A 16,784-nucleotide genomic window follows, 5' to 3' on the forward strand; every position below is an offset into this window, starting at 1 on the left:
ACGTCAACAACAAATATTAATGTAGTTTCAACAAATAACTGTAATACATTTTAAATATATTAGGTAGATGAACACAACAAAATTGTTACAGAATGCTCAAAAACATGTTACTTTAGCTCATTTTAATGAAAAGAACAAGAGGCAGAAATAATGTTTTTGAGTGTAGAGTCACAAATACACACAAAACACTTAAAATAAACTAAACAGTAAATAAACACCACTGTAACTGCTGTAGAGTATAATGATACTAACTGTAGTTTCTCCAGCTTGAATTGTGTGTTCATCAGTAGATCACTGAGGTTTTTCACTCCAGAGTCTCCTAGTTTATTCCAGCTCAGGTCCAGTTCTCTCAGGTGTGATGGGTTTGATTTCAGAGCTGAAGTCACAGCAGAACATCCTTCATATGTCATTTCACAGTATCTTAACCTACATTGAGAGAAATGAGAAAAGTCACACTTCATTCTGTTTCATTTAAATAAAACAATTTTTTTGATTCTTGTATGTGAATGTTACTGACCTCAGTCTCTCCAGTTTACAGTGTGAATCCTTCAGTACGTCACATAAGAGATTCACTCCTGTGTTTTTTATTTGATTCCAGCCCAGGTTCAGTTCTCTCAGGTGTGATGGGTTTGATTTCAGAGCTGAAGTCAGGATGAGACACGGTTTCTCTGTAATACTGCATTCATACAGACTAAAGACAGAAAGAGAAAAGACAATGAATCAGATCCATGTAAAGTTTGTGTGAATAAATACACCATAAGCAAATGCCATAATAAAATAAATTAATTCATTACACTTCATTACGCTTATTTAATTTGACTAAAATAAAGTTTTTTTGGACCACAAAACAAGACAAAAGGGTAAATCTTTCAAAATTGAGGTTTATGCATAATCTGAATAAATAATCTTTCCATTGATGTATGGTTTGTTATGATCGGACAATATTTGGCCGAGATACAACTATTTGAAAATCTGGAATCTGAGGGTGCAACAAAATCTAAATATTGAGAAAATCACCTTTAAAGTTGTCCAAATGAAGTTCTTAGCAATGCATATTACTAATCAAAAATTAACTTTTGATACATTTACGGTAGGAAATTTACAAAATATCTTCATGGAACATGATCTTTACTTAATATCCTAATGATTTTTGGCATAATAGAAAAATCAATAATGTTGACCCATACAATGTATTTTTGGCTATTGCTACAAATATACCCCAGCGACTTAAGACTGCTTTTGTGCTCCAGGGTCACATTTGTCAAACAAAATCTTATGTGGGAACAAATGATTATTTAGTTTGGGTTAGCTCAACTTTAGTAGGGTACAACAGGGCTAAAGGCACACCTTAAGAACAAAATACTTTAGCTAAAATAATGCTTTTTAAATAATGTCTAAGTTAATAGTTGTTCAAAACAATAATTTTAGCAAAGTTTGTACTATTTTCCGCTAATTTTGAAAAATAAAAGATTTTTTGTTCAATAAATATACTTTCATTAAAATATGTTAATATAAAAAATATATATTTTAAAATACAGAAACAAAATGTAAAAAAGTAAAGATTCTGAAAGCATTGAAGGAGATCCCATAATAATTTAATATAGATTTACAGTAGAAACAGCAAATTATATTTATTATATGATTAATATCATGTGTTTAAATATGATGATTTCATTCTAAACATGGTGTTTATCTCTAATATGGACACCATATTAGAGAATAATATAATATAATATATGATAACATAATATATGATATTTACCATCTGAATCTAATCATGTCATGTCAACAAACGAGAAAGTCAGCCATCTATTAATTATCATGTTAATTACTGTGCCTTTAGCCCCGACAGCAGGGGCGCTTGTTACCCCAAATACCATACTTCTACATATTCTTTCGTTATTAAAAACTGTAGCTTTAATTATTTGAAACAAAACTGGGTAACACTTTATTTTAAGGTGTCCGTGTTAAACATATTTGTGATGCAGTGGACCCTTGCAGATCTACTGTGGGACGTTTTAGGTTTGGAAAAATAGGCTCCCTTCTTATAGGCCAGGCTCCACCCCCTACCCGGAGGGTACCATTATCAGGTAAGTATTTAATCTTATAATCTCATTTTTAAATCATAAACTTCATGTAAAACATCAATCACATTATGAAACACAAAAACTAATAGACCATTATTAACACATATTAATAACACAGATCATCAACATTTACTCAGAAAAGACGACACAGTCCCCTCCACAAAAACAACAATGGTTTCGTCGGACTACAATCGCATTACGCGGCGCAGCCGTGACGTCATAAGCAGCCGCTGCTCGATCGTTTGGTTTCGCCGGCGCAACGTGGGAGTCCGACTACTTCCCACACACACACACACACACACACACACGCACGCACACACACACACACGCACACACACACACGCACACACACACACACACGAGACAAAACGAACTAACAATAAAACTTCAAACTAACACCAGTGTGTCTGTGTGGTTTATCCGGGTATGTATACTGTAGATGGGGAGAAGAGCTCTCCGATGGCTAAACAGCAGGGGCTGGAATGAGATAAGTGTGTATGTATATGTATGTGTGCCAGTACTGCTGTTCCCAGCGGTGAAGATCAACTCTCTCATGTATGCATAATTACATGCAAGTAACCCTAAATCAAACCCTAATCCTAACCATAACCATATAGTAAGTACATGTAGTTAATTAATATTACTCAGTACTTAAATGTATAATCTCACTGTAACTGCTGTAGAGTATAATGATACTAACTCTAGTTTCTCCAGCTTGAATTGTGTGTTCATCAGTAGATCACTGAGGTTTCTCACTCCAGAGTCTCCTAGTTTATTCCAGCTCAGCTCCAGTTCTCTCAGGTGTGATGGGTTTGATTTCAGAGCTGAAGTCACAGCAGAACAACCTTCATCTGTCATTTTACAGCTGCTTAACCTACATTGAGAGAAAGAGAGAAGATAGAAGAAAACTATTTAATAAAGTCACGATGTCTTGATAAAACAAAAAACAGAGGAAGAGTGTCCAAATACCTTTGGATAATTTTCCACAATTTGGTCTTCAAAACAGAAAAACAAACAGCGATGAGCAGTATTTCAAATACATGTATTTAAATACTATTTTTGTATTTTCAAAATACATAAGTTTTTCCAATCAACCTCTTTATTAGACGGCTGCTGGTTTCCTGTATCAACTAGTTCAGACATGCCACTTTCATTCATGTGAGCTGCAGCTGAGAGACTCCATCTAGAATTGGGGAATGACATTTTCTGGATTCCTGTAAGGAAATAAGGAATAATACTGCCTTCGTGTGCTATCAACATTTCCTACTTCCAATTTCAGAAGTCCTGATTACAAGCTTGTCGCATTCAAGTGCTTTTCTGTTGGAAAGAATAGGAATCGTGGAGGACGCCAGGTTTCCTGGGAAAATCTTATTAAAACCCAAATCGTAGATATTTAAGATATTTAATTTTGAATCAATTGAAGCATCCCTTTTGTTGACAACTATCTCATTCACAGTGCTATCTTTACAGTTTTAGCTTGTTGATGATTTCTGGATTTTCAGTCAAATACATGCTGTTCTGCTGTGAATAAATCATACAAAATGCTTGAAATTATTATTGCACTAAGGGCATTATTGTTCTAAGGGCATACTGACATACTAATATTGACACGTCAGAGCGATAAAGAAACATGGATAAATGAGTAACAAGCAGCTTTCTCTGTGTGTGTGTATCCCAAGACAAAGATAATGCTATATAACTATAATGCTAATAATAAAGATATACATTTAAAAAGATTGTTCTAAGGGCATACTCACACTAGGCACAGCTGCCTCGTACTAAAGCCCAAGTGCGGTTGTCCTTTCGCTAACAGACAGATATCAGAGGATTATTTCAGAGGCAGCTGAGGTTAATGGTGGAATTCCCAGCTTTACTCACAAACTACAATACCTTTCATCAATAAGATGAGAACCAGACCCATTATAAAACTAAATGTACTCAAAATTAAATTAATTGAGAAGTGTGATATCCAAGTAGTAATAAAGATTTTTGCTGTCATAATGATAACAATAGCACATACAAAAATAGTAAATGAACTGTTCCATGCTCCGGTGCGGTTAGCGATCACACTACATGTGTACCGCACCAGAGCCACCTCTTCAAGCGGACCAGGACATGGTTAAACAAACCACACTGGTCACGGTACAGAGCAGACGCACTTGTGAAATGAACTGGACTTTGGGGGTCAATCATGCTCAAGCACGGATCAGATCCCCTAGTGTGAGTACATCCTAAATCTAAGAGAATAGCAGATAGCACAAAACAACTATAACCATAACAGCACAAAAAATGATGAATGATAAAAACATTGACAGCCAATCGGAATCATTTCTGCTTCAAAGAGCTTGAACATTTAGTGACAGACGACACAACTGCATTGTATACTTAGAATACACTAATATAGTTATCTTTATAATTATCGTTCTTGGTGTAAACAGGCCTTAATAGTGTTACTTCACTAGATGGCCAATTTCAAATGTATTTTGTGTATTTTCAAAATATAAAATACTGTATTTGTATTTAAATACATTTTCCCACACAGTATTTTGTATTTTTATTTTAAATACATTTTGATGTATTTGTGCCCATCTCTGAAAACAAATAAGTTGCTCATTCAATCAAATAATGTGCACTTCTCATGGTTTATGTACAGTTTGTCCTGATTCTTGATAGAAATACAAAGAAGTTTTAATTCCCAACAACCTTGTGTAAAAGGTGTTAAAATATTTATTATCTTATTTAATATTATTAATATTATATATAATAATATTTCATATCTTTTTATTTCTGTCAAATAATTCCTATTTCATCGTTTGTCTAAAACTGAATAAAATTAAAGTTCTGACTGCTGTGTATTTGTGCTTAAATTGACACTGGTCTGCACATCACTACAACGTAAATGCATTCGCTCTGCTCTGTCCAGTGGCTTGATCAGCTTTGCTACACAGATTCAACTTTGCACATCTAAATAAAACTGTAGGTTTGTCTGTGGCTGTAGATGTGAAGAACAGTAATATTTCTCTGAAACAAGTAAGGTTGAAGAACCAATGCCTGCACAGAATAAAGCTCAGTCTGGACCTGTTCTGTTTGATTGTGTTAGACATTCATTAATCTGGTTGTTTGATGGCAGAGAGATGATATGGAGCATCAATAAACACTATGAATATGTTCTGCTACAGCAGCACAGTACTATTCTGTTGAACGTCCCATTAATAAACACAATGAAAACGGTTTTTGTTATTAAAAAATAACAAGAATAAACACAAGAAACTAATGAACACAAGAAAACAGCCTAATTTTTGAGCTCCCCGACGGTTTTCTAAAATAACCCCCAAAAATCAGTTTTTGTGAGACCTTGTAAATATTTTACGCAACAATGCAGAAAAGGGTTACTCTACTAGAAGTAGGACAACGGCAAATGTACAGGTGCATCTCAGAAAATTAGAATATGGTGAAAAAGTTCATTTTTTCTTGTAACATTTCAAAAAGTGAAACTTTCATACATTTTAGATTCATTACATATAAAGTCAAACTTATTTTTTTGTTTTTTTGATGATTAGAGCTTACAGCTCATGAAAGGCAAAAATCAGTATCTCAAAATTTTAGAATCGAAATCAATCGAAAAAAGGATTTGCAAAACAGAAAAGTTCAGGTTCGTTAAAGTATGTTGATTTATGCACTCGATACTTGATCGGGGCTCCTTCAAGCACAAACTCCAGCATCAGTGAGGAATGGCATGGAAGCGATCAGCCTGTGGCTCTGCTGAGGCACTATTGAGTCTTCAGCTCGTCTGGATTGTTGGATCGACTGTTTCTCATCTTTCTCTTGAAAATATCCCATAGATTCCATATGGGGTTCAGGTCAGGCATGTTGGCTGGCCAGTCAAGCACAGTAATATCATGGTCAGCAAACCACTTGGAAGTGGTTTTGGCACTGTGGGCAGGTGCTAAAGTCCTGCTGGAAAAGGAAATCAGCATCTCCATAAAACTTGTTTTATGTAATTTAAAATATCTTGATAAAAACTGTTGTGAATTAATTAATAATGCTGGGGAGAGTTCATGTTATAGCCTAACGTAATATTTTTCTTTGCTCTGTAGATTGTATTGGACCTATACATAACGTTATAGGAAAAGATGAAACAAAGTTTCGGTCAAATCACCGTCAGACTGCTGTTATAAACATGAATTCAAGCCAAGAAGAACAAAGAGAGAAGCAGCTGATGGAGATGTTTCCATTTTTTCTGTGGATAACTGAGTATTTGATGTTTGCAGTTGTAGTATAATAAAATATAATTATTTTGTTGTGCTGAAGTACTTGTATATTATTCTAAACGCGCTGTATTTGGTTGTTGTAGATGTTCATCTAACTCAGAGAGCACTTTTAAAGAGTTACCACCAGTTTATCAGAGTGTTGAAAAGTGGAAGTCAGAGGAAACATGGCCAACTTGCTGCAAAACAATAACACAAAAGGTACATTATTTCTGTTTCCTCACAGTACCAACTGAAACTCATCAATCAGCTAATCTGAAGTTACTGATATCTTTTTTTTCCTTCTATTTTCCACCTTTTATCATGCAGGTTCTTATGATTGATAGATAAATAAATAAATATTTTGCACTGTCACTGCAGGTCTGGACTCTTTACTTGCAGCATTACTTGTTTGGTCATCAACATTCAGATGAAAACATCACGCTTATCTCTAATTCTAGTAAGTTTTAAGATTTGATTTAATTGTGAGAGATTCCTTTCTTTTTCCTGTTGTATTGTACTCTCATTAGATCTAATAAATGTTTCTCTGACCTGTATCCCCATCTTAGGATGTCAAGCCTACTCATCGCAAGCAGAGTTAGCATCAAAATGGATGTGTCACTGACCAACAACAGAGATGCCAGAAGTATCTGTTTCCTGTCGTCTTTTTGTTTAGTATGGCGCATCCAAAAGACATCACTCAGTTAATTTCATCAGATTAAATTAATCAGCAATATTTAGCCCTTCCCAGTGCTGCAATAGTCATGGGTCCTTTGTTTTTATTGTTTAAATGCTTATCTGAATGTAAAATTAATATTTAATGCTTATAAATTTAAAAACAATATAGTCTGTCTTTTAGCTCCCTTTTCAGGTTCACCATCTTGCAGCATGTTAAATTTGTTTATTTATTTGTGGGAGTTAACATTCTATTCAGTTGTTTTTTTGTGTGGTTTCTTAGCAATCAACATATATTTGTGACTGACATGTTGGATGGGTGAGTAAGGTGGAGGGGGTTGAAAACAACAATGAATTATCTATGAATTGCTGTGTTATATATTGCTTGTCATTGTAAATGATAATAAAAATGTCTTAAATGATCACACAAAACCTTGATGTGTTATGCTTATACATATAAGTTTTTCTAGTGTTAAATTAGCTAAACCCTAAAGGGTTCTTTTGATTGAACTCTTAAAAAGGGTTCTATATGGAACCCCTAAAATGAAGCGCCTGATAGAACCTTTTTAGGTTCTATATAGAACCTTTTCTTCTAAGAGTGTATTCTCAAGCTTGCGGTCATCTCTGTTGTTTGTGCACATTTTCCTACCCAATTTCAAGATTCAAGATTCTTATTTGTCACATACACAATTATACAGAGTATAACCAGCAGTGAACTGTAAGTCAGGTCCGCTCCAAGGACAGTGCAATTATATAGAATACAAAACACAGAATGTACATAAATATTAAGAAAAAGAAAAGAATAAAATAAAAGATAAAAAATATAAATATAAATGTGCAGGTCAGTATGTTTGTTGATTTAAAAAGTAATATAAGAAGGAATGTGCAAAAAAATAGCAAAAGAGTTGTACAGGGTATTTAAATAGCAGCAATACAAGGTAGAAAAAATTATGAGTAGCTTATTTATAGTGATATTTACATGGAGACATGAGATGTTATGACAGAGTTAGAGTTTAGGAGCCTGATGGCCTGGGGGAAGAAGCTCCTCCTAAGTCTCTCAGTTTTTGCCATCAGGCTACGGAAGCGCTTACCAGATGTAGCAAAGTGAATTTCTTCCTTCCAGTCAACTTTGCATTTAATATGCTTTAATACAGCACTCCTTGAACAGCCACACCTTTCAGTAATGACCCTCTGTGAATTACCCTCTTTGTGGAGGATGTCACTGATCGTCTTCTGGACCATTGCCAAGTCAGCAGTCTTCCCCATTATTGTGGTTTCAAAGAACAAGAGATACCCAGAATATATACTGTATGGATGGTCATTTATTGACACTCAAATATAAATATTCTAATATTTTGAGATACTGATAGGAGATTTTGACTTTCATGAGCTGGAAGCTCTAATCATCAAAATTAAAACAAAAAACTTTTGAAATATTTCACTTTACATGTAATGCAACTTATTTCAAAAAGTGAAACTTTCATATATTTTAGATTCAAGAAAAAAAATAACCTTTTCACCATATTCTAATTTTCTGAGATGCACCTGTCGTAGAAAATGACCCTGAACCAAGGCAAGGTAGCAGAAGCAGCTCGCCGACATCATATCCACATGGCGAAGACAGTTCTGAAGTTAGCCTGCGATGCATCCTCAACGAACTCCGAGAATTCAGAAGGGATAATAAGGTACAGCTTTCCAACATTAAACAAGAACTGAAGAGAACAAACGACAAACTGGAGGAGGAAGAGGAAAGAATTGAAGAAACTGAAATCGTGCTTCAAGCAGCATCAACGCTAATCAAGCAGCTAACACAGCGGCAAGCTAATCTGGAAGCCAGACTCATAGACCAGGAGGGCCGAGCTCGTAGAGATAATTTAACGATTTACAGAATACCCGAAGATAAAGAAGGAACAGACATGGTTGACTTTCTAGATAACTTGTTGAACAAGCAACAATAATCTGCCAATGGGGTAAGAAAAATAATCTTATGTCAAACAGAAAACAAGATTATTTTTTATTTATTTATTTTTCTTACACCACTGGCAGATTATTTACAAAAATTCACTTAATTTTGACTAGTTTTTTTCTGAAAACAAGACAATAATTTTTACTTCTCTAGAAAATCCTTCTTGATTTAAGAATTTTTAGATATTTTGGCTGGAATCAAGACACAAATCTAAATAAGAAAAGCATTTTTTGCAGTGATATACACCGCCACAATATATAAAAGATAAATTGAACCTTAATTGGAATCAGAATTCGCTGAAATATTTAGGAATATACTCAAAGAAAGAAACTTCAACACTAGCAGAATAGACGCTGACAATTTTTCGGGAATCCTACGGGTCACGGGAATCCCGCGGGAAGGGAAACAAAATCGCTACGAATCACGTGATTGGGACAGGACAGGAAAAAATGTCAGCGGAAGTGGGCGGGACCGGGAATAGTAATGATACCCAACTTTATACACAAATATACCTTTTATATAAATAAACTGTATATTTTAATTCTGAACACAATTCTAGTTGCCCTGTCTCTTTATGCTCTCCTCCTGTTTGCTTTGGTGTGGCTGGTTAAGTGAATGACGCAGTCCGTGACAGACAGATTGTTAACGGCTGGTCTATGTGGTAACTGGTAATACACTTGGGCAGGACATCCGAACGCTCATCTATCATTCATCGACCTCAAATATGGCTTTTCATCTGAAAGATGTAGCCTATGTAGTAGCAACTTTACATGGCCGCTCAATATGATGTTAACCTAGAGAAATGTGTGCTATTGAAGTGTTTGTGTGGAGAGTGGAAGCTGCATAGCGCACTCGCTGCAGGACAGGCGCCGCTGAGCTCACTTGCTCTTAAAATCTCTGTAATTTTTGGTCATACAGATAAAAGTAGCCTAATACATCTTTTAAATCTGTAAAGACTCTACGTTTATTTGTGTGCACTCAGAATAACAACGAAACGTTGTGCTTTAAAGCAAACAGGATGCACTTTAGGTCTCTGTGAACTTGAGCGAGAAACTTTGAAAAATATATCTATAGAGAGAAATGTCTACTTTCAAATTAAAAAAAAAAAATTCAAATATAAAATGCATGGATGATTTACATAAAATGTAATGTGTGCAATGCACACTGTGCAAAGCTAGCTTTCAGTTCAATATAACAAAAAACTACATTTTGGGTTTTTATTCAAGGTGGGCATGCTGTGATCTGAGCTATATTTTTACTGTAACTGACAGATTTTGGCCAAAAAAAGTCATTCTTCCGGGAGTGGAACGAGACGGGATTTTCCCCCAGTTTTTTCGTGGGATTGGGACGGGACAAGATTTTTTTTTTGTGGGAGTGGGACGGGAGAGGTTTGAAAATCCAATCCCGTGTCACCCTCTATAGCAGAGGCAAATTTTAACCCACTTTTAATAAAAATTAAAAAAGATATACACAGGTGGAATGCCGTCTCTTTCCTTGGCATTAGTCATAGAATTGACTCAAAGATGAAAATTCTTCCACGATATTTCCATTTATTTCAAGCACTACCTGTAGAAATTCCCCTAAAATTGGTCTGAATTAAATAAGATCATTTCCAGATTTATTTGGCAAGGGAAAAAACCCATGATCAAATTCAAAACATTACAGCTCCCAATGAAGGAAGGAGGTACGGCATTACCCCATATTAGGGATTATTTCTATGCAGCCCAGACTAAATCTTTAATTAACATATGTTATCCAACATACCAAGCTAGGTGGAAAGATATCGAACTCTCCATAATGTCTGACCCCCCAATTCAAGCATTATTGGTCCATAAAAGTTTGGGAAGATTTATAGAAAAGGTGCAAAACCCATGGATTAAAGCCCAACTAAAAATCTGGAATACAATAAAGGAAGAATATAAATTAGATCGGAAATTACAAATAATTCAATGGTGTGCCTATGACCCTGAAATTAAACCAAGAATAAAATGGATTATAGATTCAAATTTTGGGTCTCAAAAGGAATAACAACATTCTGTTCTCTTAAGGAAAAGGGAGAGTTGAAAGACTTTGAAAGTTTGAAGAAAAGGTACTGCCTTGAGAAATCTGATTTTTATAGATATCTCCAGCTACGCAATCATTTTGAAAACAATGACCCAATATTGAAGATATTTACAGGTGCTTACCAAGGTGATTTAAATAAGGGTGTCATCTCTAAATTCTATAAAGGTCTTAGGATAAAAAAAAACTCCACCACAGAATATATTAAAGAAAAATGAGAAAAGGAAGGTCATTTTTTAATATGGAATGAGGAATGGCTTGATATATGGACATTCCCATGGAAATGTACTAATTCTCACATATGGCGGGAATTTGGGTGGAAATGTCTTATCAGATTTATTATTACACCGAAACAGAAAGCACATATTGAGGGAGGGGACACCAAATGTTGGAGACAGTGTGGGTTTCGGGAAGCCAATCACTGGCATATATTCTGGGGATGCCCAGTGATAAAACCCTTTTGGGTGGAGCTTCATTAAGCAGTGAAAGGCATTTTTAACACTACACTGCCGTCGCGCTTTTCCACATTATATTTAGGAAATACTAATCTCCAGACAAGATGGCCTGAAAGATACCTATTTGACATTCTAACAATTGCTGGTAAAAAAGCACTTACGAGGTGCTGGTTGCTTCCTGAACCCCCCACAATACAAGAATGGATGGATATTGTGAATGATATTTATGTTATGGAAAATATTACTTTTTCCCTCTGTATTAAAGGCTCCTGCAAGAGGGACTTTTAATTTGAAACTGTAGTCGTAGTATGACAGAAGAGGGCAGTGTAGTTCATTTTGAGCTGCCGTTGTTTGCTGTGTTCGGGTGATCTGTTCGAGCCTATGGCACCAGGATGATTATTCGAGTTTGTTCGTGGTGATTGCTGCAGATTTAATATCAAGGTGTTAGTCACTGACCACACAGTAAGCAGATTTTATTTATATTTGTGATCAGAACAGTGTTATATGCGTCTGTATCCGACGAACATGCCCAGACATGTCCTGTAACGATCGTTCTGTATTATTCAGTCTGGGAATGTTACTTAACTTGTGATTATTCATTCATTATCTGGTTGTAAACCAGTGTTATGTGTTACAGTGTTTCTTAAAGATGTTTGAATGACGCGATGTTGTTCTGTTGAGCTGTTAAATTACAGAATGAGTGATGAGCGTTATGTTTATGTAAATGCTGCTCAGATGCGCCCGATTCTATCCATACATGGGAGCTGTATGTTCATAGTGACAAATTATCACTCATGGCTTGTAGTACTCTGTGAAAGACCTTCTTTCCCTTCATTTAACCGTATGTTTCATAGAGAAATATTACTGATGTGAATTAGGAATATTTTGGCTTCATTATGTAACAGTGAATGTTTACTGTTGTTTATATAATTGTTTATTCATTTTCTTTATTGTACTAATTTTTTGCAGACTATCTTCACCTTTTATTGTACATCTGTGGCCCGACCTTTCTCTGCTAATACACCATCTAAAGCTGATCACCTGTCTCCTCATTATTGGTGCTCTGACCGGCACCCAGGGGGGTTTACTCATCAAATAACCAATCAGAACCTAACAGTTCAAAAGTCTCTCCAACACCCTCCGTCTTCAGAAGAATGTATTCAGAAAGGTTTAGTCCAAGTGGATCGAATATGTAAGGCCATTACGGCCAGACTTTGTGGAGGTATAAAACAAATGATCCTTCCCTTCTGAATGGAAAATGTTATTGTGATCTCCTTTACACATCCTTTCCACATCGGAAACTAACAGACTTTCTCCCACAGTCTCTACCATAGACCAAGAACAAACATTTAACATTATTGAATATGGAATTTGATTATTAAGTATATATCTGACCTCCCCAGAACCGTTAAAATGATTGTTATTAATATTATTATTTAATTTTATCTGTTATTTTGTTTATATTATGTTTAAAAAAGAAAATTTAAAATGGCAGAGAAAATTTTAACTACTTTTGTTTTGAAATAATGTACTGTAATGTACTGTTGTTCATGCTGCTACATCAAAATAATAAAAAAAAAAAAAAAAAATCTAATGCGTGCAGATCATCTCACCAGCAGACCAAAAGCAGATTTTCTCACAAATGGAATTAAGCAACTTTCTTTTCCAAAAACAGCAGATAGCGCTGTTGGTTAATTTACGCTAGTCTCCCGAGACCCGAAACACCAGTTTACCTTTTCAGACCAACGTGAGTGGGAAACAGGTGAGTTTCTGTCTTACTATATCTATAATTAACCATATAGATGTTTTAACAAAGTGACCCTACTACAGAGTCAGTGAAATTCACAATAAGTGCTGTAAACAATTCAAAAATCAGATGTGACATGTCTAAACATTTAACTAGGCAGTCTTTCCCTAAAAAACTGATCCATTCTTATCCTCTGTTGGATCGTGGGATATAGAATACATAGGCTATAAATGTTGATACAATTGTTCAACATTCAAAACAATGCAGGAGTATAACTATATATCGTGTCACAATATATTGTAATACTAAAATGCAAATGTATTGGATAGTGTTTTTGGAAAAGAAAGTTGCTCAACTGCATTTGTGAGAAAATCTGCTCGCACGCATGAGAAAATCTAGCTAAGTTTCCTCATAAAAAGGCAAATGAGTCTCACAGTTGTGACACACAATACATATATTTGTCCATACCTCTGCATTTTCTCTCAAATAGAGTTTTTTATTTGCAAATCACTTTGCGTTTGTTTGAAAGTCGAGTTTTTCTTTGCAAAGCGAATTTGTTTATTTGCAAAACACTGGATTTGTTAGATGAATAGAGTCACAAAATTGGCTCCACAGGGCTGGACCAAGTAGACATTCAGCAGTCACAGCAGAAGTTAGAGACTACATTTAACTGAAGTCTATTCAAAAGTTGTATGAATCTATTCTAAGAAGGTTGGAAGCTGTATTAAATGCAAACGATGGTAAACACAATAAAATACTGGCTATTTCTAGTGTGTTCACATTATTTTCTCCAACCCCTGAGCACTTAAAGGGATAGTGCACCCAAAAATGAAAATTACCCCATGATTTGCTCACCCTCAAGCCATCCTTGATGTATATGAATTTCTTCTTTCAGACAAATATAATTAGAGTTATATTAAAAAATATCCTGGCTCTTCCAAGCTTTATAGCGTGGGGTCGGACTCAAATGAGAAGTAAAATAGACTACTGTAACATTACTAGTCATGTGACACATGAAATGATGTAAGATACTCACAGCAGTGTGTTGAGTTGACAGTGTTTATCCTGCAGTAGAGCAGCGATCTGATTCACTCGTGTGTCTCCTAGTTTATGTCCACTCAGATTCAGCTCTCTCAGGAGTAACGGGTTTTTACCCACAATTCCAGTCACATACTGACAGGCTTCATCTGCAGCAGGACCCAAAAACCTGCAGAAGAGAAGATGAAGCAGGATTCAATTCAATGTGTATTGCATCACAAAACATTTAAAGATGATCAAACATTGTTTTTAACGAAAAGCTCTAGTTCAAGTTTTCACAATTGAACATTTAAATATACAAATATCTTTGAGAAAGTCAAAGTAAATTCTTTAAAAGAAACTCATGGGCAAAAGCTCACTAGATCATGATTCTCAATTCTCAAAAATTCTCAAAGATATTTCTAGCTTTAAGCAGGAGATGAGGAAAGTTAGCAAAGGGATAACTAGCTTGTGACAGCTAAGCATTCATAGCCATATATTTAGTTGATCTTTTGATGCCGGCTCTTCCTATTATTATGTAGCAGAATTCACCAAACACTGGATTGCTGATCCACTAACAGGGAACATGATCTGGGTTTAGACCATCTCTGGATAGTTTTATTTAACTGATGTCTGTTGATGCAACAGTAATTCTGCTCATTATGAGAGAACTGCAGGTTCAGATGTGTGTGTGTGTGTGTGTGTGTGTGTGCTGAATTATCCTGACACACATCACATGTTTGTAGCCTGTTATAGATCTGCTGTAGTATATTTTTTCATAAGAAATGTCCACAATAACACAATCATAAATGTTAATTGAGGCCCCAAAATACTGAATACCAGCACATCTAGTGACCCAAAATATCTGATTAACCTGTAACCTTTAACACAACTAAACTGTGGTGACATTTATCATCAAAACAACAGCAGCTGCAGCATCTGTATCTTATTGAATTAGTGAAATATAACATAAAATAATAATATTATGTGTAATATAAATAATTCACATGAGTATCATTTATTTTGTATTATTTGATCACGTCTCACCTCAGTGTCTTGAGTTGACAGTTTGGATCCTGAAGTAAATCACTGAGCTGCTTCACTCCTGATTGTCCAGGATCATTTCCTGTGAGATCCAGCTCTATCAGGTGTGAAGGGTTTGATCTCAGAGCTGAAGCCAGAGCTTTATAACCTTCTTCAGTGATACTGCAGTTTGAGAGTCTACAGAAAAGAGGTTTTAAATAATCAAATGAACTATAATCAAAAACTAAACTAACAATACTGTCGGTGCTGGCTGGTGAAAATATTTCTAGGTAGGGCGCCACATTCAACAATTTTAGCATACATCCCAGTATGATTCATCCCAGTATAACAAAGGGAAAAACATTAAGACTTGAAACATTTTTAATAAAGATAATAATTTTACCAAGTTCTAGATTAAGTTTGAGGATGATTCTCACAAAGCTATATTTTCTGCAAGAAAGTTTCAAGAAAGTTTTTTTTTTTTTGTAATTTTCATAATTCACAATTTATGTATACAGTGCAACAGCAAAAACTGGGGGAAAAAAATAAATGTCACATTTGGTGAGAGTATTTTCTATAACTACAAGTCAAGCTGCAATACCAAACAGGACCACACTGAGACGCCAACAGAACACTATACCAGTTGCCTTAACCTGACTGTATATAAATACATACAGATCCATTCAGAACTACTAAACAGATCAAAACACAAATCAGAAAAGCAAATAAAAACATTCTGAATTTGTCGAATGTGGTGATCTGAAGGCAGCTCAACATGACCAGTTAACAGCTCCTCTGTCAGAGTGAGTTTTGATGCCCATATGTATATAAACACCACTGACTAGGGCTGGGTACCGTTCACATTTTAACCGGTACGGTACTGGTATCAGGACCTGAAATTCGGTACCGGTACCCGACGGTACCTTTTTTCGGTACTTTACTCTCTGTGTAATAACAAAAGCATTTATTTCAGTGAAGAAATAACTCTCAATTTCAACAATTTGAACAACAGGGCCCTACAATTTTTTTTTCTTCCAGAAATTCTTGTGTTTTATTGTTTCTGATAATCAAATGAAGGCATGAACCATTTATATTTAATCAAATGAAAATGAAACCCCTTTATGTTTTGGCAAACAAACAGAGGTTCACTGTTAAAATTAAAACATGGAAGAAAAATTGTGTGAATATTCCTTTAAAAAAAGTTGATAATTGTTTTTTTTCTACAGTTAAGTGGTTAATGTGGTTGTAATAATAATTTTTATAATTTAATTGACATATTTAAATTTGACAGTAAATGGAATATATAAAGACGTACATTACATTGTACAAAAGTAATACAAGAGTATTATATAATATTTAAACCGTCCTTTTACGTTTTAATATTCACATACACTAGTTCATATCGCAATTCGAATTAAGTGACAGACCTTCTGTTATTCATCCGTCAATTTATGAATTCCATGGCATTCCGCGCTATAGAGTAAATTCAGTTTTTATGAATGGGCT

At 35.1% G+C, this 16,784-nt stretch overlaps 1 protein-coding gene across 2 annotated transcripts in view; it reads right to left on the reverse strand.

The window, feature by feature from the left end:
* Window positions 1–16,784, reverse strand: part of LOC306866540 (uncharacterized protein) — a 58,359-nt gene that overhangs the window by 3,195 nt on the left and 38,380 nt on the right. For both annotated transcript variants that reach the window (XM_079411800.1, XM_079411799.1), the window contains 5 exons: window positions 15,303–15,476; window positions 14,275–14,445; window positions 2,788–2,961; window positions 518–691; window positions 253–426 (listed from right to left, as the gene is read on the reverse strand). In XM_079411800.1, coding sequence (XP_079267926.1) covers window positions 253–426; window positions 518–691; window positions 2,788–2,961; window positions 14,275–14,445; window positions 15,303–15,476 — 867 coding nt within the window. The remainder of the gene's footprint in view (window positions 1–252; window positions 427–517; window positions 692–2,787; window positions 2,962–14,274; window positions 14,446–15,302; window positions 15,477–16,784) is intronic.

The sequence above is a fragment of the Barbus barbus genome (assembly GCF_936440315.1).
Source record: "Barbus barbus genome assembly, chromosome: 4".
NCBI lineage: Eukaryota > Metazoa > Chordata > Actinopteri > Cypriniformes > Cyprinidae > Barbus > Barbus barbus.